Source organism: Panthera tigris, chromosome D2, assembly GCF_018350195.1.
Source record: "Panthera tigris isolate Pti1 chromosome D2, P.tigris_Pti1_mat1.1, whole genome shotgun sequence".
NCBI classification, from domain to species: domain Eukaryota; kingdom Metazoa; phylum Chordata; class Mammalia; order Carnivora; family Felidae; genus Panthera; species Panthera tigris.
In genome coordinates, this window is record NC_056670.1 from 56110387 (window position 1) to 56133279 (window position 22893).

The window sequence follows — 22893 nt, forward strand, 5'->3', positions numbered from 1 at the left end:
TGCCATCTCCCAGCCATGGCGATGGACAGTCCTGCATCCCCTTTGTCTACACATCTCCCTCTTTCATCTGATGCACTCAGTCAGAAGCAGCGGCCTGTGGTGACCCCATTTAAAATGTTTCTTGAATCTGTCCCTTTGCCCTCATTCCTAGGTAGTGACTGATCTTCTCCCCTCCATCCAGCACAAAGCTTCCTTCCTGCTTCAGCCCCTCCTGTCTATTCCCTCCCTTAGATGCTCCCAGATGACCCATTCTGGTACATTGCTTTCCTTATGCTCCTCACTCTTTTGGTTCCTTCTCAGGTCCCCATTGCCTCACTTTACAACGTTTTTTATTTATTTTTGGGACAGAGAGAGACAGAGCATGAACGGGGGAGGGGCAGAGAGAGAGGGAGACACAGAATCGGAAACAGGCTCCAGGCTCCGAGCTATCAGCCCAGAGCCTGATGCGGGGCTCGAACTCACGGACCGCGAGATCATGACCTGGCTGAAGTCGGACGCTTAACCGACTGCGCCACCCAGGCGCCCCCCCCATTGCCTCACTTTAATGGCTCTGTGTTATCTGGCTCCAGCCTTGTTTTTCTAGAGTAGTTCAAATCAGCCTGCACAGTCTGCTATTTCACACACATCTCCCCTCCCCTCATTCTAGCTGCAATTCTGTCCAGCCTTGCCTGTCCTTATCCTCTAAGTAGGAAACACCTCATCTTTCAGAATGCCACCTCTGGTCTGTTGGGCCAGGAGCAGGCTCTGGTCACCAGATCCCGGGAATCTCTCCCACCTCAGCTTACCCACAACACTCATGGCTTGTCTCTGTAGGTCACTGGGGAACCTGTCATTTGCTCACTGTGTCAGGAGGTCTAAGCTGGGTTTCCCAAACAAGATTATAAAGCCCTTTTTGATTGGAACCATGCCTTTCCCTTCCTGAGGCTTAGTGTTGGAGAACTGAATGGAGACACCTTCTATCCTATCAGTCAACCCAGCTTCCTGTGCAAGTATTGATTGAGCATCTGTTATGTCCCAGTACTACGCTGAGCACTGGGAATGCAACTGAGGAGACAAAATTCCTGCCCTCAAAGGGCTTATGGTCTAATAGGAAATAAAAATAAATTTTAGGAAGTATGATTATTTTATAGGGCAAGCATGGGGTGCTCATAATAGGGACACCTAACCATGGCTGAAGTGCCAGGGAAGGCTTGCCCGGGGAAGTAAATTTTATTTTATTTTAATTTAATTTTTTACAGTTCTCAATTTTTTATTATTAGATTCAACAAAGAATAACATTTTCTAAAATATTTATTTGTGTGAGAGAGAGATAGAGAGTGAGCAAGGGAGAGGCAGAAAGGGAGAGAGAGAGAGAGAGAGAGAGAGAGAGAGAGAGAGAGAGAATCCCAAGCAGGCTGCACTATCAGCACAGAGCCCTATGCGGGGTTCAAACTCATGAACCACGAGTTCATGACCTGAGCCGAAACCAAGAGTCAGATGCTTAACCAACTGAGCCACTCAGGCACCCCAAGAATAACATTTTAATAAACATAATCAGAACAAAATGTATGGAAAAATAAAGTAAAACCAGTACTACCCAAGGTAGTGAATTTTAAATTTGAGACCCCCAGGGGATTTATTCAGGTGAAGAAGAGGGAAAGAATGATCCAGGCAGAGCATAGATGAAGGCTTGGAAATGATGCAGAGTGTAGCAGAGTTGGGGGACTGAAAACTCCAAGTCCATCATGGCTGGGGCTGGCATGGAGGGTGCGAGGGAGAGAAATGGTAAGAAGGGGCTCGGAGGATGGGCAGGGGCCAGACGCGCCGGGCCCAGGAAAAACAGGAGCCTGGGGTGTTATGGCCTTGATGAAGAGACAGTGATATTTTTTTCAGCTCAGGAAGCTATGGATACAGGGACATGTCAGGGGGCCAGAAGGAGTCGTAGATGACACAGAGGCAGGGAATGGTGAACAGGCTGGCAGAACTCTGAAGACTATGGAAACATTCCAATCACTGGAACTCGCCCTGTGACCTGGCCAGTGGTCAGGAATTCCAAAAGCTCTGTAGGAGTTTACCAGGCAAAGCACGGTAAGATACTAGCCACGGAGAGGTGTCTGTAAAGCCCTGTGTTGGGAGTGGGATGGTTCAGGAAAGTCTTCCTGGGACTAGAGGGCTATGAGATGCATCTGGAAGGTAGGACTCACAGTATGCAGTTCTTGGGCTCAGGACTGAATTCTCTTCTCCCCGGCCATGCCCGGGGCCCAGCTCTGGGCTAATGGCCTGTGGTTCTGGGGCCCATGGTGGCTGTCACCCTTGGAGGAAGCATCTCAGCTCCTCCTTTCACAGCAGGAACTGTCCTTGGGATGGTGGGTTTGGCAAAGGGCACTTCTCAACACTCATTTCCCACCTGGCCTCGACCAACCTAAGCAAATAGCTACTTTCTTTCCAAGGCAATTAATTGGACTGACTTGTCCAAACATGTAAAACCAATAAGAGGGTCTGAACTGAAGTCTTTATCTTTATAGCACCCCCCTCGCACCGTCCAGAAGCACTGTGCCTTATCTATAAAATAAAAGTTTCATTTATATCCATTCCTTCCCATAGAATGAATCGGTTGTAAAATGACTGGTTGTACACTATCTCCAAGAAGCCCTACTTCGTTCTCTCCCTTTTCCACAGAATTTTGTGTTAATGAATTCAACAAATATTTGTTGAGTCAGACCTTATTCTAGATATGTGGGATACATCAGTGAACATAACAAAGAGCATAGTAAAGCCCACAATAAAGCCTTTGCTAGAAAAGGTGGTGAATGCTATTGAAAAAAAAGGGGGGAGGACCAAACAGAAGTTTTCTCCTCCCACGAGCCAACCTACCTTAGTGGGAAGGAGCATGGGGGCAATGAGAGGGAAGGAAGAGATAGGACTGAGCTTCTGGGCTTTTTTGGTTGTTTTTGTTTTTGTTTTTTGCTATAAGCCCTTGTCCCTGGTTGGAATTTTAAACTAATTGCATGTATTACTTTGATAAAAATAAAAATCAAGTTCAAATAGTGCTGTGACTATATTGGGAGGTGAGGGTGGCAGGTTGAACTAAGTTCTCTTCTGTCAGTGCAGAAAACAGGACAAGGTTTCTAAAGTTAATAAATCAAGATACAGAAGTACAGGCATATCATTTAGCAAGGTAAAGGAAACTCTCCGAAGAATTTAAAGCAGAAACAGTAAAAAGAGTGAAAAATCATTTCTTCTGGGGGAAAAACAGTGGAAGGTAGGAAGGCGTAAGAGTAGGCAGAGAACTCCTTTTGCCCTTTATTACAAGTCTTTTGGTATGTTTGGATTTTTAACACCATAAGCATGTGTTACTTTGATGATTAAAAAACCCCTATTCTCCTGAGCCCTGGGGGGAGGGGTTCTGAGGGGTATCTTGGCGGCTTCTGTAGAGAGTGAGGGGTTGGTAGACTTAGGTAAGCTCTGCCTTCCTTCCTTTTATTTGTTTTATATCTCTGACTTTCACGCAAGATGTTGTTTGAACAAAGGGTTCCGCAGTTGAAATTGGTTTGAACTCCATGATCTCTTCTGACTCTTGTAATTAATGATGCTTTATAAGCACCTATCAACCCTTTATGCTCGTGCCTGTTTACTTCCTCAGAGAATTTTCACTTCTTAGTCAGAAGCCTTGCATCTTCCCCCAGCTGGCTATGGTTTGAAGTGATTGGTGAGTTTGTGGCCAGTGTGCTTGTGTGGAAGTGACACCCTGCAGTCAATCATCTGATGATTATTACTTCAGGGGGTCCCTGGAGCCCCTGTTGGAACAGGGGTCCTTTGAGTGCTCTGCCTGGCCTCTGGCACAGTGGCTGTTGTAACGGCAGGTGAACATTTTGGTGAATAGTTCCAGTATCTGCAGTTGCTCCTGGGGTAGCTGTGAATTCTTATAGACGCTTGCCTCCCACTCTACTTCCTCCAGTGGGGAGAGAGGGAGGGCGGGAGGGAGAGAGAGAGGGGGAAGTGAGGGGGGGAGGGAGAGGGAGAGGGAAAGAGAGGGAGAGAGGTGGAGAGAGACTATGAATGAAATCAAGAAAGGGAGGCAACTCCCCATTAGCTTAGTCACCTCCTAGTGACTGCACTTCTAGACATGTGTCACTGTTTGCCTGCTCTGGTACTATTTTTAGGGCGGGTCCCCTCCATTCATGTTTCTGGGGCCTTTGCAGTCATCCCTGTTGCTGCATCCCTGGCAGCTGCTTTCCTGAGTTTTGAAGTCCCAGAGGTTCTGTGTTTCCAGGCACCTTTCATGCCTTCCTGGCTTTGTGTACCATGTTCTTTTATCTGCTGTCTGGGGATATGATACTAATCCTTGAAGTCCAAGCTCAAATGTCATGTAGTTTGTAAAACCTTTCCTGGGCCTAACTCTGAGGAAACTCTCTACACCTTAGCACTTATCACAGAACCTAGTCATCACTTGGTTATATTTTGGTGTCCTTGAGGGGTTGGACACATCCCATGGTCTTCTTTCGGCCTGGCATAGAGTGGGTATTCAGTAACTGCTCACAGAGTTAAATGAAGCACACTTGCTGATCTTTTCTGTGCCTTAGGAAATCTTGCTTCGCCTAGAATAAATGCTGCTGATCTCTAGCAAGGCATCTCCATAAATCTTTTCCTGTTTTCATCCTGAAAGACCCGATTTGGAAGTCAGGTAACATCTGGAGAAAACCTCCTATTCTTGGAGGGATCCTATCTGGGGAGGGAGAATTATTGCCACTGTTTTACAGATCAGAAAACTGAGGTTCAGAAATATTGAGACTTGCTGATGGTCACATGGTAAATAGAGAGAGAGGTTGAAATCCATGCCATCTGACTCCAGAGACACAGTTTCCTACCACACGCTTCCTCGTAGTCCCCACAGTGTGCTCTGAGATCACACCATCTGAGACCATCCAGACCACAATTTTCCCCTCAAGCATTCATGCAATCATTTTCCTTCCAGACCCAAGTGTTGAGAATCTTTCTGTGTCCCTGGCATTTTCATTTCCTTGAGATTTGCTAATCTTTTCCTGTCTCCTCTACAGTCTGCAGGAGTTCATTTCTCTCTCATCCCTTTCCAAATATCATGATTTCCAAATCTTTCAGTGGGTTTCTTTTTCTGGCTGTGGTCCTTTTTTTGGAGACTTTCCAGTATAGCCACAGGTTGGAGGATGATAACAATGAATTAGTCAGTAGATCTTCTTTGATGTTATTTTGTGGGCAAACTCATTAATTTATGACAAAACATCAAAGAGCTCAGCTCCTGCATAGGACTGGTTTGTCCCAAGGCAGCTGGGTAATAATTATTAGTCAGATTAAATCTCAGTGTCTTCTTCTGCTTCAAGAGTTAAAGTCCAAATGACTGAAGTGTGGGAACATCCCATCCTGTAGCTGCCCATTGGCTCTGAGTCAGCCTGGTATGAAACTCCCCACTCCAACTGTGGATCTCTCTCCATGGTCTCCACTTTGATGCCTCTAAGCCTTGAGGTCTGTCAAGATTGGTGTAGCAACTGGAGAAGGTGTAGTGATAAAAGGCGGAGGCTGTTACAGTCTCTTTCTAGTCAGGGGAGCTGGATATTAAAAGGGATCATCCCTGCGTGGACTAGCTCAAGGTTCTCCATAGAGTCCTAGTCCTGTAATTTCATTGGGAAGGAGAGCTCTCTTTGGGCCACACAAGAAAAGTGCCAGCACCATGTTTAGCACATAGCAAGCTTTCTGTATGTAATGGTTGAATGCACTTGTCAAGAAAGTCATGATGCATGAAGCCTCTGGTTAGCTGAAGAGGAGTAAGGAGTAGAGCTTGGGTCTTTGCTTATACAACAACACCCAACCTGCTCACATCTGTGGCCATTTACTTTGCTTCTCCCCCTTTATCTGTGGTGGAAAATTGTCTGTGGTCCTCTCTAAAGCCAGCCCCTCCATGTTTGCCCTGGATCCCAACCTTTGCTGACCTCTTAAGGGCTTGCTTCTGTAATTAACTCTCTTCTTCCTGAGCCCTCAGTGTTTCCCTCTCTACTGGATTATTTCTATCAGCAACAAGCAAGCTTCAATGTACTCCTATCTTAAAAGAGCCTCCCTTGCTCCTACTTCTCCTTCAGGCCACTGTTTTACTCTTCACTCCCTTTTACAGCAAAATGCCTCTCAAGACTTGTCTACACTCTCAGTAGCTCTCCTTCCTCTCCTCCATTCAGACTCTCAAATCCACTTCACTCAGGATCTCATCCCCGTTCTCTACTGAAACAGCTTTTATCAAGCTCATCAGTGACCTTCTAGCTGTCAAGCCCAATGGTCATTTCTTAGTCCTCATCTTTTTCTACATATGAGCAGCTCTCGGCACAGCTGGTAGGGCTCTGTTACCAGGTTTCTTCCTTGGCTCCAGGACACCACTCTCTTGGGTCTCCTCCTACTTCACTGGTCACTCTTCTCAGTCAACTTTCATCTTCTCAACCTGTAAGTAATAAAGTGTCCAGGAACAGCTCTTGGACAATTTTTCTAGCTATATCCACTCCCTAGATGATCTCATCTGGTCACCCGCTTTCAAATACTGTTCACATACTGGTGGCTCTCCAACGCTCTACCTCTCTCTTGAACCTCAAATGACCACTCCACTTAGATGTATAATATGCACATCAAATTTCAAACCTAAATCAACTAAGCAAAACTGTTCTCCATCCTTTCAGGCCTACTCAGTCCTTAGGCTTCCCTTCTCAGTAAATGGCAACTCCCTTCTTCCAATGGCTCAGACTTCCAAACTTGGAATCATTTTTGACTCACTTTTATACCACACCCCGTCTATTAACAGGTCCTGCCAGCACTACCTTCAAATTATATCTAGGGTCTGGCCACTTCTTACCACCTGCACCGCTACTACCCTAGTCTAAGCCACCACCATATCTTGCCTAGACTACTCTTAACCTCCTAACTGGTGTCACTGCTTCTATTTCAGCCTCCTAACTGGTGTCACTGCTTCCATCCTTGCCTTCCTCCTGCTTTGCTCCCCTTTCCATCCCAGCCCTGGCATTCAGAAGCGTGTAAAAAACTATAATTAGATAATGCCATGCCTCTACCCTAAACTTTCTAAGGCTGTTGATCCCACTTTCTTAATAGAATCCAAAGTCCTTATCAGGGCCCGTGAGTCCTTTAAGACCTGGTTCCTGTTACCTCTCTGATCTCAGATCCCATCTCTCTACCCCTTGCCCACTCCAGTCTAGCTACACTGGTTTCCCTGCTATTCTTCGAACATGCCAAGCCTACTCCTTCCTGCCACCTGCCCTTGTACTGTCCTCTAAGCGATTTCACTCTTTCTTTAGGTACCTTCATGTTAAGTTCTTTCATTTACCTCAGGCCCCTGCCCAAATTTCACCTTATCAAAAAAACATTCCCTATCTTTCTAAAGCAACTCTCCTCTGTCACCTCTCTTTACCATGCTTTACTTTTCTCCCTAGCAATGATCACACCTCAACATATTTTATACTGATTTGTTTATGGCTACTGATTGTTATCCCCATTAATATGTAAATTCAATAAGAACAGAGTCTTTGTGCATGTAGACACTGCTGTAGCCCATGCTCTGAGAAGAGTGTCTGATACATAGGAAATGTTCAAGGAATGTACATTGAATGAATAGATTTGTTAAATGGACTCATCTAGATCTCTTGTCATCAGGCAAAGAGAGTGGTTTCCAGATAGTTGTTTAATGAATATGATAAAAATTAAGTGTGAGGAACTGGGAGAGGTGTCCATGGAGATCATCAGATTGTGCAACTATTTAATACTCGTGACCACCATAGGATTCACAGATATTTTCAGTTTGCTCCTTGATGCCAAATCATTGGCCAAAACTCTAAGGTGGGGTGAAACATCTGCCTTTAACTTCTTTGGCATTTCATTTATCCTCTGGGACTCAGTTTGTTCATCTGCAAAATAGGCAGTTGGAGATATGGTTACTGATCTGCTAGTTTAAGGTCTACAAGATGTTGAAGGGAGGAGTACAGTTAGGAGGATCAACCGCGCAAGCTCTGGAACTTGACTGCTTGTATTTTGAATCCTGCCTCCATTTCTCACAAGCCACACGACCTTGGGCAATTTTCTCAGTTTTCTGGTTTGTAAAGTGGGAATAATTAAAGGATAATAATAGCACTTAATTCAAAGAGTAATTTTGAGAATTACATAAGACAGTACAAGTAAAGTATGTAGCATATGGTTTGGAACATAGTAAGTGCTCAATAAATGTTAGCTATTAAAAATGAAAAGTTCTGAAGGGAATTTGTGAGAGGCCATTGCTAATGATGTGTTTTAGGTGCAGTAAACTATCCTAGCATGTTAGATGTTATGAAATCTTTAAAGGTGTGATGATAATATTGTGGTTGGGTAGAAGGCCCTTATTCTTAGGAGAGGCACGGTGAAGGACTGAAGGGGAAAACTTCATATCTGTCGCTTACTTCCTAATAATTTAGCCAAACATATATCTATGTTTCCATATCTATCAAGAAAATATGGCAAAATGTTAACAAATGTTGAAGCTAGGTGGACAGTATGGTTATTGTACTATTCTTTCAACCTGTGGGTTTGAAAATTTCAAAATAAAAGGTTGAAGGAAAGAAAAGAAAGGATCCTAGAAATGGTCTAGTGAATTCCGGCCCTCATTTTACAGAAAGAAGCTCAGAGGTGAAGCTTTTGACCAAGGTCATACAGCTGGAGGAGCCTGAGCCAGAATCCAGGTCTCCTGGCTGCATGAGCTGCAGAGGAACAGACTCCGCTTCCCCCAAAGACCTAGGGGTGTTATGGATGTGTAAAAAGGCACTTGTGTTGGTGTTTCCTTTTTGTTTATTAAGGAAATAGGTAGGTCATTTGGCTGGAAGCTTTGATGTCAAAATTGTGAAGGCAGCGCCAGGGCCAGCCCCGACATCCTGGGTAAACCAGTTTGGCACCATCTGCTTGTGTTTGTTGAGTGGTGGTGGTGTATATGTAAACACTGGGATTTCAGGGGAGAGGGCGAAGAGTAGGGGTGGGGCCAGGGTCAGGAAGAGCAGTGGAGAGACTGGCTTCAGTTCTGGAGCTCCCTGAAAGAAGGGACCCCAGGGTTTCTTTGGGGATGAAATGCAGGCACGTAAAGAAAGGAAATGATTTTCTGCGGTCAGCAGCATTCTCCTCTAGCTAATAGGGTTCAAAGCAGTGAAAAGAAGAGATGAGGAGAGGAGGGAATGTCCATGCAAGTCTGGGGAGGGGGGCACAGAGAAGAAACGGGGAGAAAGAACAGAAAAATACGGTAGAGGAAGCCTGGGGCCACGGTGGAGGAGGGGTTGGGGGAGGGGTGTTGAAAAGGTAAAGAGGCCGCACCTGGGGGCCTGCGAACGCGTGGAGGACTGTCAGCCTCCGCAAGCTGAGTGTCTTGCCCCAGAACCGTCCTGCCTCTCTCTTCTCCGGGTCTGGAAGTCTCAGGAGGCCGTGGTAGCAAGCGCAGAGCTCCTGGCGCTCTTACTAGGGGGAAGGGCTGACAGGAGAGGCGGGGCCTCGGGGCCGGGCGGGAGCGAAGCCTCTGGCCGCGGGCGGGGCTCCTCTCCGGCGGGCGGGCGCCGGAGTCTGGGGGCCGCGCTTCCCCCTCCCGGTCCGCGGAGGCGCCTGGCCCCTCCTCCCCCTGCCGCCCCCACCCCCGCCGCCGCTGTCAAAGATAAACCGGGCCGTTGCTTGCAGGAGCAGCGGCAGCCGGCGATCGGGCGGTGAAGAGCCTCGGGCGCGGCCTCGCCTCCCCGGCCCGGAGCCCGCATCAGCACCGCGGATAGCACAGCGGCGGTCGCCAGTACCTAGGCGCCCTCCGGCCCACCAACTAGCCGGGCCCGCGGCGTCCGCATCAGCACCGCGGACAGTGCCCCGGGCCCCGTCTCGTCGCGGTTAGCCCACCCGCTCCCCGAGTCAGCACCGCGGACAGCCCCCCTTCTCCGGCCTCCCAGCAGGCTCGGAGCGGTCGGCGCCCCTGGAACATGGCCACGGAGGTAGGGGGCGACGGCCCGGCCCGCAGGCAGTGGCTGACTGGTGCGGGAACACATCCCCGCTAGGGGCGGACTGGGCGGGAAAGGAAGAAGGGGGGGGTGAGGTGGGGTGGGGTGGAGTGAGGGGGTGGGGTAGGGTAGGATGGGGTGGTTTCCCTGAATCAGTACTGCGGGGAGGGGTAGGGGGAAGAGTGGCAGGGTGGAAGAGGGGGCTTCTCCTGAGAACTCATCTCATCTCTGGCTATCTTACCCATCTGAGTCCCCGAGGCTGCCCAGGCCACTTGTTGGCACTAGCACCAGGTTTGCTCCAGGGCCCCAGCTGGGGTTTCCTCTTACCCTGGAACTGCTAGTCCTAAAACTACTTCCCTAGAGGTTTGGAGGTGAGCTCGCCCCTGTTTTAGGGGAAGGAAGGCGGCTGGTTGCTGTTGCTATGCAGTGCAGCCATCCAGCTTTTAAACCCAAAAGCTTGGTTAAGAGATGACAGACCTACGTCCACCTTCACATTTCCTTCGTGGGGGAGTGAGGGGACAAAGAATCCTCAGGCCAAAACCTCAAACAGTTGGGTTTAATGAGCTGCCTGCACCAGTCTCTACTTTTGCATATTATGCTTTCTTGCCCCTGCTCCCCCCCCCCCTTTTTTTTATATCATTCAAGTTTCTTGTACCAGGGTGTCTACATTTCCCGGGTCTGATGGGAGGAGCTGTCTTTTTCTTCTTCTCCAGGGTGTGCTTATAGGTGTGTCACCTTCAAGGGACTTGAAAGTTGAACCCAGGGACCTGTTGGCTGAGGGCAGAATCTTGGTGCAGTGGTTAAGAGGTCAGGAATTTTCTCTTGTACTCCCTCCTTTCATGTGGGAAGTGGAGCTCTTTATGTTCCCACTTTATAAGTGGTAAAGCTACCACATGGAGAAGGGGAGGACCTATTTGATACACAGCATGTTAGCAGCAGAGCTGAAAAGTTTCTTCCTTTGGATTTTCGGAGCGGAACCCAGGACACCAGGGTCTCCCCAGTTCTGATGCTGACTTCTTTTGTGGTGTTTCCCTACTTCTCACCCAGCTGGGATGCAAGCCAGGGGGAACAGCACAGGCTTTTGAATGACTCTCTGCATTGCATCGGGGCGTCCTGGTGAGCAGGGTGACATCAACACCAAGTGTCACCATTGCAATTCTGCTGTTGTGGCCACCACAGAACAAGGTACAGTTGCTTGGTACTGCTTGGCTTTGTGACAAAGCACAAGGTTAGTTAGGAGAGCTCATCCTCTAGGACCTTGTGAGGGGCCAAGCCTTAAGCAGACCCATGGAGCTTGGTTTTACAGGTGGAGGAATGCAAAATAAATAAATAATCAGAAAGCTTGGAAAGTGCCAAAGTTACTGAGGAGAGCAGGAAGAACAAAGGAGAAATGACCAAGGATCTGGTCACCTTCCAGATAGGGCTGCCAGGCTGCCAGGCGGCAGCAAAGCCTGCTGGTATTGGGCAGCAAAGGACAACTTGGCATAGCTGGGCCAGAGGAGTGGGCAGAGAAGGCAGCCACACCTGTGATGTGATCTGACAGATCCCAGGAGGCCGTCTGTCCCATCATATCTCCACTTCAGGTCTGTTATGGTCCAGAAATTCCAACCAGCAGGCTCACATCTCTAGGTTGAGGCAGTGTTTCTAGGAGGCTGCTGTTAGGCATGCGTGACTCTCCCCTGGGAGAGGCTCTGCTTTTAATGCCTCTGTGAATATAGCACTTTCCTGTGTACAAAGCACTATCACATGTATGATCTCCTTTGAGCTTTAGAGCACCCCTGTGAAGTGGGCAAGGATGCTGTTATTATCCGCAATTAACAGGTGAGCCAACCGAGGCTCAGGAGCTTGCTTGATCTCTGTGAAGTAGCATCATTATCCCATTTTACAGATAATGCAACTGGAATGCAAGACGTATTCAAGAGACTATGGCTCAAAAGAGGCAGGGCAAGGATTAGAGACTGAGTCTTCTGCCTCCCTGGTCAGTGTTTTTTTCTGCTGCAGCCAGGTGTATCTAGTTAGCCAACGGCGTTGCTCAACAGCAAGGTGGGCACGTGAGGCTGTGATGGGGGAACGGATGCGGAAGAGTTCAGGAAGGACTCAGGCCCCCTGTTCAGCCTGGCTGGGTCAGCTTGAGGGTAGAGGGACAGAGGGACAGAGGTATGCCCAGAAGGGATGGAGAGCAGAGGACAAACATTACCCATTTCCCAATTTGGCCTTGGGTGGACCCTGCTGGCAGTACTGAGGGAGGAAGCCTTAGCTCTGCCAAGGCACAGAATGTGCACATTATCTGGGCTGTGCAGTGAGTCATTCTCCCCAGGCTGTTTTTACTGTTAGGACTGAGTTAAGATTACCAGGGAAAACCTGTTGGGAGAAGGAAAACCTCATGCCAAACTTCTTGGCCATTCCCTTTGGGTTCTGACTGGTAAGTCCACAGTTCCAGCAGAAGGTGTTTTGGGAGGTGAAGAGGAGATCAAGACAAGGAGAGGGAGGGAGAAGGAGGAGGGTGAGGGAGAGAAAGAGAGGGAGGGACAGAAAGACAGAGGGGGAGGGAGAGATGGGTGAGGAGGAGAGAGGCAGAAACAGAGAAAGCATGGATGTCCCTGGATCCCTGGATGGAAGGCATGGAAACTGGATCTTTTCTGCTTCCCAATTTCTGTTTAGGAGTTAGCATTAAGGGAGGAGTGTGTGTGAGGAACTCAGAGGAGGAATGAAGCCTCCTGAGTGATACACTGACCTCATTTGGAAAACTGTAATGAGCCCATTTCCTGAGCGACAAACCTCTGCAAATGTGTGTCACTGGGAGCAGGGTCCGCCCTGGGAAACAGTCCAGATGGCCAAGGACAACTGGGAAATGCCTGGCTGGGAGGGGCTTCTTTAAGTTTAAGTGGTGGAGTTTGGCCCCTAAGAGATTTTTTAAAACATGTTTATTTATTTTTGAGAGAGAGAGAACACGAGCGGCGGAGGGGCAGAGAGAGAGGGAGACATAGAATCTGAAGCAGGCTCCAGGCTCCGAGCCATCAGCACAGAGCCCAATGCGGGGCTTGAACTCACAAACCGTGAGATCATGACCTGAGCCGAAGTTGGATGCTTAACCGACTGAGCCACCCAGGTGCCCCCGGCCCCTGAGAGATTTTTAAATGCACCCAAGTAGCATTATCCAAGCAAGGCATTTGGAGGTTTGATCTCTGAGGCCTGGAATTAACAGCCAACAGACAGTGGGTTGGGCTTGGGCCCTTGTGTAGGCTGAGAAGAAGGGAGGCCCTGTGCCTGGGTTTCCATCCTGAGGCCTGATTCGGCTGCCTCTGACTCACGATCCTCACTCCTCCTCCACACCCCAGCCAGGGATCATGGTGTTGGTTCATGAGCTGAATCTCCTGATTCTTGAGTTGAGCCTCAAATGCATCCTCTGGAATTAGCTAGTTTTTAATGAGGATGGAGATGTGGGCCAGATGGGGCCTCCTGTTTGTCTTGGGCAGATTGGGACTGGGAATGTTCTTCTGAACTCCAGTGCTTACTCCTCACCTCTACCAGGTTGGCTCTGTCAGGTGTATGGCCCATTCTTCAGGCTGCCTCCCTATCCCTGTCATACTGCAGTTCAAAAATTGGTGCCAGCAGGTATTGCCACTGACTTTCTCTTTCTTCCTCATGAAATGCCTCTTGGGGTGTCCTTAGCCAGCTGCCAGCAAGCCTGGGATGGTGGCAGGGGAGAGGGCAGAGTTGAGGAAGGTAAGAAGTAGATGAGAAGCCCAGGTGTCAGGGTCAGTTAAGAAACCCCAGAGTCACTGTTCAGGGGAGACACAGAAGCTGTGGTCTCTTAGAGGTGCAGGCATATTCTGGGATCCTCTTTTGGGGTCAGAGCATCATGGATCTCTCCTGAAAACCTGTGCTCGCTTCCTGAAAGCTACATAGCTGGCAAGTGCCTGGAGCCTGGCTCTAGCTCTGGCCCAAGGGCCCCTATGATGGGATTTCTTATTCAGAGGTCCTAACCTGGCAATTCTAGGAGTGAATCTTGTTCACAGTTGTGCCTTATTTGGTCTGCTTAGTGCTTACAAATGTAAATATTTATTGGAAACGTAAAAAAAAAAAAATCAAGACATTTGATATTAAGGAAATCTGGATTTATGCATTCTCTTAAGATGTCGAAGTGTGGCATCCTGGGCTCACATTCTCACATGGCAGTGGTCAGCCACTTTCTTGAGACAGGGCGTGGGTTCTCTGATTAGCCACAGCCCTCACCCAACCCACTTACATGCTTAGTTCCTATAAACATTTGCATTCACAATCCCTGAGAAAGCCTCTTGAATGTCAGGGCTAGAAGGGGCTTTAAGTGATTATGTTGTTCCAGCTTCTCAGTTTCTAGTTGAAGAAATGGAGGCCCAGGGTCATGTGGCCCGGACTAGCACCCAGGTATCCTGCTCCCAGGTCAGTGGGCCCTCTTTCCATCAGGGCCTTTTGGTACTTCACAACTGAGCCACCGTGGATGGGGAGAGCCAGGAGATGCTGCCTTGCCTTAAGTCCTACTCTTTGCCAACTACAGATGAGTGTGTTATATTGTGCTTGACATAGATCTGGGAGATGAAAGCTCTGGAATATACAATGAGTCTGATACCATCTTCTAGCAACTCCTCAAGACTCCACAAATACTCTACAGGGAGGGAAGTAGATCCCTGGTCACCCAGAGGCTTTGTTCTAAGGCTCAGGATTTTTGGGGTTGGAAAGGGTGTTGAGCTCTCCTACTCTGGGTACTTGAGAACTCACAGATCAAAGCCAAGAGGAGATGAGACCATACTATGCAAGATAGCATCCTAAAATTTTAATGGAATAATAAACTAGAAGTTTATTGTTCAGTAAAGTCCCAGAGAAGTGATCCTGATCAGCAAGTAGGTCTCCTCCAGGGTGACTCAGGGACCCAGGCTCTTTCCAATTTGTGGTCCCATCATCTTCAACATACAGCTTCCTTGGTTTCTGTGGAAGAGGAAAGGTAACAGAAGAGTGGCTGGTTGTTGTGAGCTAAGCCTATACATGAATTCATCACTTCCACTCATATTCCATTCAGTCATATGGCCACACCTAATTGCAAGGCAGGGTGGGGATTAATCTAATTGTACGCCTAGGAGGAAGAAGTGGTCACTAGAGACAGTCACAGACACATACCTTCATGGTAGCACACAGTGCATGTGTGCACTCGGACATAGACAAAGGAGGCCGTCAGAGGGGAAGAAGCTCTATCCATAATAGAAGAGTTGAATCACTGTTTTTTTCCCTTTCTTTCCATTCTCACCATCACTTTTCTTGGGTTAGACCTGCTTTTGTGTTTCCCCGGACACTACAAACATAGTGCATCCCTTCAAATGGCCTCTTACCCCAGTCACTGGCCTCTTACCCAGTCATGCTTAATTCCCATGCATCCCTCACAGAGCTTCCTGAATGATCCTTCTGGGGCTAGGGGAATCCATCCTCATGATCCACTGGCTCACGTCAGTTGGTTTTAGAAGGGCAGAGGAAGGCCACAGCCCCTTCCTTTTCTTTGGAAAATATAAAAGTATGAGATCCTAACCAGATAGAGCAGAGTAACAAATAACACACTTATACCACTAAAGCCTTCTTTATTTTTCAAAGTTATCATACGATCCTAGTGAATGTCAAGGGGATTTTCTCAATTAAAACCTTGATTAGAGGAATCAAGGACAGTTCAGACAAGAGGAGCATCTATATGTTCTTCAGTTCGGCCCCAGTACTCTGGTATCACATCTCTTACGTAGAGCAAGCTTTGCCGGATGTAGGAAAGTCTCCTGCAGTGTTCTCTGATTTTCCCCTTTTCCGAACCTTGATCTACCAGTTATCTCTCCTACTTTTCTCTCATTGCTTACTCTTTCCCCCAGCTTTTTTAAAAAAATTTTTTAACGTTTATTTATTTTTGAGACAGAGAGAGACAGAGCATGAACGGGGGAGGGGCAGAGAGAGAGGAGACACAGAATCAGAAGCAGGCTCCAGGCTCTGAGCCATCAGCCCAGAGCCCGATGCGGGGCTCGAACTCACGGACTCACAGACCATGAGATCGTGACCTGGGCTAAAGTCGGATGCTTAACCAACTGAGCCACCCAGGCGCCCCACTTTCCCCCAGCTTTTAAGCAAGTTTGTCTTCTGTCCTATACCCTCCCCTCTAGTAGAGCCCCCCTCCAGCTCTTTGTGATAGTACTGTCCTCTATACTGTCATTCCCCCTGCTCTGGCCTAATCCACAAACCAACTCCCATCTTGCTGAAATCTGCCTGCAGTCAACTGGAGCATATTGTGTTCTCTGCCATCTTTTTCCTTTGCACAAGCTTCTCCCTCTGTCTGGGTTGACTTTACATCCCTCTCCCCACCCACTGCCTGCTCCCTACCACTGGCAACTCCTGGCCTTCTTGATGACTCAACACAGACCTCAGGAAGTCTTTTCTGAGTAAGCATTTCTGGGTAAGATGTTACTTCTCTAAAGCATTTATCACAGGCTAATTTATTATATATTTACTTGTCTTCTTCCCTGGAGCTCACGGACTGTCTTTGCTCAGCATCCCCAGAGCTCGGCAATAGTAGGGACTCAATAAATGAAAGCTGAATGATGGAAGAGATTCACCTTAATTACACAGGATGAACTGGCTGTGTGTTCACTCTGCCCTTGGGGCTTGGCCTCCACATGGTTCCAATGTTTGGCATATTTTACCCAGTGGGATGCTTCTTTCAAATGTGGGTGACTAAGGCTGGAAGTGGAAGAAAGAGGCCCTATTCTTCTATTAATTGAGCCCAGTCCCCTCAAGTGCTAGAGTTTGTGTCAATGTCAAAACTGCAGGTGTGGGCAAGGGACAGAGTTGCCCCACTTCTTCCTACCAGGGCAAGGTGTTTCTTTAATTTCTGGGTTATCCGAATCTCCCTCCCAGTTGGTGGGCTATCAGGTCCTCCTCTGTCCTACTCCCCTCCCCAACCTTGCTGTAAGCCCCACTTCTGGGGCCTGAGACCTCAGTCTTGTTCAGGGCTGGGTTCCCCAAGCACGAGGCCTGATGATTTGTGAATATTTGATACTTGGTGAGTGAACAAAAGTGTGAAAGGCTCTCTGTGTGTGTGGGAGGGGGAGGGAGAGTGAGAAGGAGGGAGAAGGAGGGAAATGGGGGGGTGGGGAGAAGGGAGGAGAGGAAAAGGGAGGGAGAGAGGGAGAGAGGAGGAGGGGGAAGGGAAAGAGAGGGAGAGGGAGAAGGGAGGGGGAGGGAGGGAGAAGGGGAAAGAGAGAGAAAGATCTGGGCCAGCTACCAGGAAGTCTTTTCCTCTTGTTAAAATTTGTTTCTGGCTCTGTTGATGATTCCAGAACCATCATCCCCTTTTGGCTCAGCTTTTGCCCTAATTCAGGCTTTTTCTAGATCTTTCTGGGATAGCTTGACGTGTCTTCTCTAGTCAACTCCACAGTTCTGCTTCCCCATGACTTTCCTGGAGCACTTGTAGGGTGGCTAATGTTCAGGTTTGCCGGGGACTTTGTTGGTTTAGTGCTGTAAGAATCACATCCTGAAAACCTCCGTCAGTCTTGGACAAACCTAGATGGATGGTCACCCTGAATGTGAGTCTGCTGTATGCCTCCTCAGGTCCATAATCTGCAGGAGCTGCGGCGAAGTGCCTCATTGGCCACCAAGGTCTTTATCCAAAGAGACTACAGTGATGGGACCATCTGTCAGTTCCAGACCAAATTCCCCCCGGAGCTGGACAGCCGGGTAAGGATGTCTTTTTTCTAAACTTGGAACATAGGCCGTGATGGAACTCAGGGACTTATTCCAATGTATTTTTTTTTTCCAGGATGAAAGTAATATGTGACATATAACTTGTTCAGGCACTTCACGTGGCAGAATTAAAAAATGTCCCTAACATTGTCTTGCTGTCACCTCACTGCAAGTTAGAGCTGAAAAAGCCTCAGAGATTTCCTAGTTCAGCGGCCCTGGAACATCAGTAGCACAAGAGTCGCCTGGAGAGCTTATGAAACAAAAACAGATTCCTTAGTCCGATTGATGGCATCAGCTTCAGGAATCTCTACTTCTTGGCAGCAGTCTCAGCCCCAGCTGCACGTTAGAATTTCCTGGGGACCTTTAAGAAATCCCGATGCCCAGGTCATCGACCAAGGGCTCTGCCCACAGCCCCTCCCTCCAGACTCAGCCAGCTACCTGGGTGTCTCATGGACCACCAACCCCTTGCAAGTCAGCTCCTTCTGCCCAGTTTTGCTCCCGGTTCGGGGGTGCGTATGGTCCTCATTCCCAGGCTGTTGTAACACTGTCCTGGAATTAGAGAGCCTGCCCTCTGGAGGGCGGTAGGCAGACCCCAGCTCTTTCATTCAGCAGCCCAGGCCTATCCAAGTGGGTTTGGGAAGGTGGGGCAGGGCTGCCTTTTGTTAATCTGATCGGTAGCCAGCTTTTAGGGTGCTGTGAGGTCTCCTCATCTCATCAAAGGACACACCTGTCCTTTGGGGCAGGGCGACTCTTGGGGTAGAGCATAATGTTTTCTTATGCGTTCACTCCAGATCTGTGTAGGGACAGTGGCTGGGAACCCCAAAGCTTCTGACTGTTCTTAGGGAGACCTTTTGTCCTAGATGGACATGGAAGGTCCCATGCTAGCTTGTGTGATGGACAGTTCTGATCCTGTAGTGGTGAGTGGGGAAGGGGGTGTTCTGAGGAATGTAAAAAATGGGCCTACAGCCACTTTGACACCTGCTTGGAGCATGACCTCCCAATGTAGTGTAGGGTTATTAAAGAGCACAGATTCAGGTCAGAGCTGTGTAACCTTGGACAAGTTCACTTAGCATTCAGCAAGTATTTACTGAGCAACTACTATGTATTAGGCACTGGGGATGCAGAAGTGAAGTCATGAGTTCATTTTCGATTGGAAGGTATGAAGAATAAAACAGCAAGTAAATATGTAGCAGCTGCAGTGGGGACCACTACTAGAAAAATAAGTGTGTGAGGGTCACAGGGCTGGGAGAACAGGGGAGAGGTGAATGGGGGGGGGAGGTCTGTGAGATAAGGTAAGCCCTTAGGCCTGTAGGTATGAGCCTGGGGTGGGGGTGTCTGGGGGAGGCGTGTTGTATCCGAGGACACAGGCACAAAGGACTTGTGCATTTTCAGGAAGCAGCAGGGCGGTCAGTGTGGCTGGTTGGGGCCTGAGTGGGCAGGAAAGGAGGAGGCGGGCTCAGGGGACGCAGGGCCAGGCCCTGTAGGGCCTAGCAGGCATTGTAAGGACTTCTTGGATTTTACTTGGAGAGAGAAGAGAAGGCTTTGGAAGCTCTTCATCAGAGCTGTGACATGATCCGACTTCAGCAGCCTCCCTTGGCAGGGCTGGGGGCACAGAGACCAGTTAAGAGGCCGGAGATGACGGTGGCCGGGACCACAGAGCTGAGCTTTGAGCTACTGAAGTGAAAATGTGGGGAAGTGTGTTATTTATTCATTTATTTTGATTAACTTTTTAAAAAATATCCGACTCTGCAAAGCTTTTTTTTTTTCAGATGAAGCAATTGCACAATTAAATGTTTTTAATGTTTATTTATTTTTGAGAGAGAGAAAAAGAGAGAGAGAGAGCATGAGTGGGAGAGGGGCAGAGAGAGAGGGAGACACAGAATCTGAAGCAGGTTCCAGGCTCCGAGCTGTCAGCACAGAGTCTGACACGGAACCTACAAACTGTGAGATCATGACCTGAGCCGAAGTCAGACGCTTAACCGACTGAGCCACCCAGGTGCCCCGCAATTGCATAATTTAATCTACAGTTGCCAGATAAATTGATAAAAATCTTATTATTTGTTTTTAAATTGAAGTATAGTTGATACGCAACATTACATTGGTACCTGAAAGTGCTTTTAAAAATAGAAAGCATAGAAAGTGCTTAATGAATATTAGCTATTATGATTATGGATGCAGGCAGGACAGCTTCCCAGTTGTGAGCGCCCACGAGGCTGTCGTGTTCTTGGTGACCTCTTTGAGAGAAGATACTCCTGAGATCTCATATAATCAGTCTTATGCAGTTGGAGTCCCATCCAAACATGGGGAGCCCCTACCAATTAGGTCCTGGGCGCTTTTGCAGCTATGAAAATGGGGGGCGACGAAGTCACCAGAATTCCTGTCTGACCGTCTGCTTTCAGGAAGCCTTCACGTCTCTGATATTGTGGGAGTTTCCTGCTCCCAAGGGAGGCCAAGTAGTCATTCTTATTCCCATTTTATAGCTGTGGAAACTGAGGCTGGAGTAGTTAAGTCATCAGCTGAAGGCCACATAGCTAGTTGATGGTCAGGTCTGGACTGGACACCAGGTCTCCCGGCTCCCAGTCCAGTGTTCCACGGGCAGCTTCTCCGATCTTACCTGTGTGCCACTCCCCTCATCCGTGTGGCCCCACCACTGCCACCCGCCCTCCTACCTGTGACTGTCCGGTCCAGGGAGGCTGGCCTCAACCTGGTTCCCTGTCCCTTTCTCCTCCAGATTGAGCGGCAGCTCTTTGAGGAGACCGTGAAGACCCTCAACAGCTTCTACGCGGAGGCGGAGAAGATCGGGGGCAGCTCCTACCTTGAGGGCTGCCTGGCCTGTGCCACGGCCTACTTCATCTTCCTCTGCATGGAGACCCACTACGAGAAGGTGGCTCCCCTCCTGACTGCCTTACATCCCCTCCTGCAGGGTTCCCCCGCTGCCCGCTCATCCTCAGCCGGCCCCTCTCCTTGCAGGTTCTCAAGAAGATCTCCCGCTACATCCAGGAGCAGAACGAGAAGATCTTTGCCCCTCGAGGCCTCCTGCTCACTGACCCCGTGGAGCGCGGGATGCGGGTCGTATCCTTCCTGGCTGTTCTGTGCAAGGGCCCAGAGCTGCCAACTGGTGGGTTCCTTGGTGAAGACACCCAGAAATAGGGACCACCCTAGGGGCCTCTGCTCAGGGATTTTCCCAGGATTCCCCACATCACTGGTCGTCAGCTCTCCTCCCCCACTATAAGTTATCAATGCCTTTTGTGAATTTCAGGGTTTGCTTTTACTGGGCTGCATTTCTTCAGCGCTTAATACATGCCAGGTATCATATTAACTGCTTTGAAACGATGTAATTCTCATACTACCCCTACAAGGTGGGTAACTCTTATTCTTCCCTCTGCCCACGAGCCCACTGAAGTTAAATCACTGGCCCAGGGTCACCCGGCCGGTGAACGTCAGAGCCAGGATTTGAGCCCAGTCCCACACTTAACTGTGAAGCTGCACTGCCCCTCAGGGAACACGCGGATCTCTGCACACGTTTACATGTCTATGGTCTCGTGTACTCCTGGGTGTACGTCCTGAGCCCCTCTTTACAGATCAGAAAAATGAAGTCTTGGTGGGCGGCCGACCCAGGAATTGGGTTATAGGCCTGCTCGCTCCACCTGGAAAAGTGTGGTCAAGGTGTACACACAGCCCACTCGCAGAGTAGAAGCGTTAAAAAAATGTTTTTACTGGAAAATTGAGAGGAAAACGAGGAAAGAAAACACAAAGACCGGAATCTTCTGTTTACAAAGCCCTGTGAGAGGGGCCTTTTTTTAATTGAGTTTTTACTAAGTGCCAGGCATTGGGCTTAGAGCTTTACAAGCGTTATTTCAATCAGTCCCCCAGCTACCCCAAGATTCCATTATTACCACCATTTTACACACGCGGCCATTCATGGGTAACAAGTTAAATGACCGGTCTAAAGTCCCATCTCTCGAGAGAAAGCGACTCAGGATTAGAACTCGGGACACCGAGGTCTTCCCACTTCCCACGCCGTACCACCACCTGTCCCGGTGTTTGGTAATCAGACCCACTAAAGCGGAAGCTTCCGATTGTGCGCCTGCGCAGTGCTCGGCCCGGCAGGTCGCTGTGTGCGTGTGCACACCGAGCGCCCGCGACAGCGCGGAGGGGCTGGGGTCTAGCGGCCCGGGCCTCCCGGCCTCGCTGTCTGGGACGCGGCACCGGCTCGGCCGCCCGCTCCCCTGCTGGCCTCCGTCCGCCCCTTCTCGGCAGCTGGCAGGGGCTCCCTCCTTAACGCCGGCCGCAGATCGAGATCTCCATCTACGAGGACCGGTGCAGCAGCGGCAGCTCCAGCAGCGGCAGCAGCTCCGGCAGCGGCAGCAGCGGCGGGGGCGGCGGGGCGGGGGCCCGGTGACTGGCCGAGAGTCCCTGCAGGGAGGTGTACGGCCGGACTGAGGGCCTCTCAGACCTGCGGCGGCTGCGCTACCAGAGCACCCGCTTCTGAGTCATTCTCTGGGCCCCTGCTGCTCCCCAGGGAGGGGTGGGGCGGGAGGAAGGGTGACTGGCCCGGTGATTCCCGCGGGCCATCTACCCGCGCCCCCCTTTACTCCCTCCTGCCTGTCACCCCTGGCAGGACGGCCTCCTTCCTGACCTGGCATTTTCTCCATGGGGGAGGTCTGGTCACACGCAGCCAGATCTTCCAGGGGAAGGCTGGGGTGGGGGTTTGGGGGTGGGGCTAACACAATTTGGACAGCCCTTTGCTTCTGCAGCTCTTTACCCAACGCCCGGAGGGGGGCTCAGGTCCCAGAGAGAATGCCCTTCTCCCGCATGATTCCTCACCCCAAATCCCACATCCGCCAGGACTCTCTCCCCCCAGGGTCCTGCTCCCCGTGGCTGTCTCCCAGTATCTGCTCTTTCTGGTGCCACTGCAGGGGCTCTGCCTGTCTGTGATCCTGCCTCCACCGATTCGAGGTCTGGGGAGATGGGAGCTGCTCAGTCCCCTCCTGACCTCTTCTAGACTCCTGGCTTCCCGTTCCTCTGCTCAAAGCCTGGAGGCCACCTTGGCCTTGCCAAGAAATATCCAACTCCTGAGATTTTGCAGGACATCAGGCGCTGGTTGTGGGGCACACAGCCTGGGGCTCTAGGAGGTTATTTGGGGGTCTGGAGAAATGCT

General features: G+C 49.6%; 2 protein-coding genes across 10 annotated transcripts in view; one reads left to right on the forward strand and one right to left on the reverse strand.

Annotated features, from left to right (window-relative positions):
* The first annotated feature begins 1929 nt into the window (after positions 1-1929).
* GOLGA7B (golgin A7 family member B) lies at positions 1930-21612 on the forward strand. 8 transcript variants are annotated; one of them, XM_042960302.1, is made up of 9 exons: positions 1930-2067; positions 4563-4663; positions 9685-9983; positions 11037-11174; positions 13521-13604; positions 17601-17726; positions 20464-20616; positions 20703-20804; positions 21314-21612. In XM_042960302.1, the coding sequence occupies exons 5-9, from the start codon at positions 13539-13541 to the stop codon at positions 21362-21364; spliced, it is 498 nt and encodes a 165-aa protein (XP_042816236.1). In that variant the 5' UTR covers positions 1930-2067; positions 4563-4663; positions 9685-9983; positions 11037-11174; positions 13521-13538; the 3' UTR covers positions 21365-21612. The 8 variants fall into 8 exon arrangements, with proteins under 8 accessions (XP_042816236.1, XP_042816233.1, XP_042816231.1 ...); XM_042960299.1 differs by lacking the exon at positions 21314-21612 and adding an exon at positions 8645-8832 and having other exon boundaries at positions 1975-2067; positions 20703-21051; XM_042960297.1 differs by lacking the exon at positions 21314-21612 and having other exon boundaries at positions 1975-2067; positions 20703-21051.
* The window catches only part of CRTAC1 (cartilage acidic protein 1), a 157052-nt gene continuing 149023 nt past the window's right edge, over positions 14865-22893 (reverse strand). Inside the window, exon 15 of one of the 2 annotated variants that reach the window (XM_042960296.1) lies at positions 14865-14954. In XM_042960296.1, coding sequence (XP_042816230.1) covers positions 14932-14954 — 23 coding nt within the window. In that variant the 3' untranslated portion in view covers positions 14865-14931. Of the gene's footprint in view, positions 14955-21497; positions 22149-22893 lie in introns of those variants that run through there. The other variant, XM_042960294.1, reaches the window with a different exon arrangement.

Coding starts and splice junctions, on each gene's coding strand:
- GOLGA7B (XM_042960299.1), top strand. CDS start 13,539: ATGGCCCATTCTTCAGGCTGCCTCCCTATCCCTGTCATACTGCAGTTC. Junction 13,605..17,600: donor TCAAAAATTGGTGCCAGCAG/GTATTGCCACTG, acceptor ATGCCTCCTCAG/GTCCATAATCTGCAGGAGCT. Junction 17,727..20,463: donor CCCCGGAGCTGGACAGCCGG/GTAAGGATGTCT, acceptor TTTCTCCTCCAG/ATTGAGCGGCAGCTCTTTGA.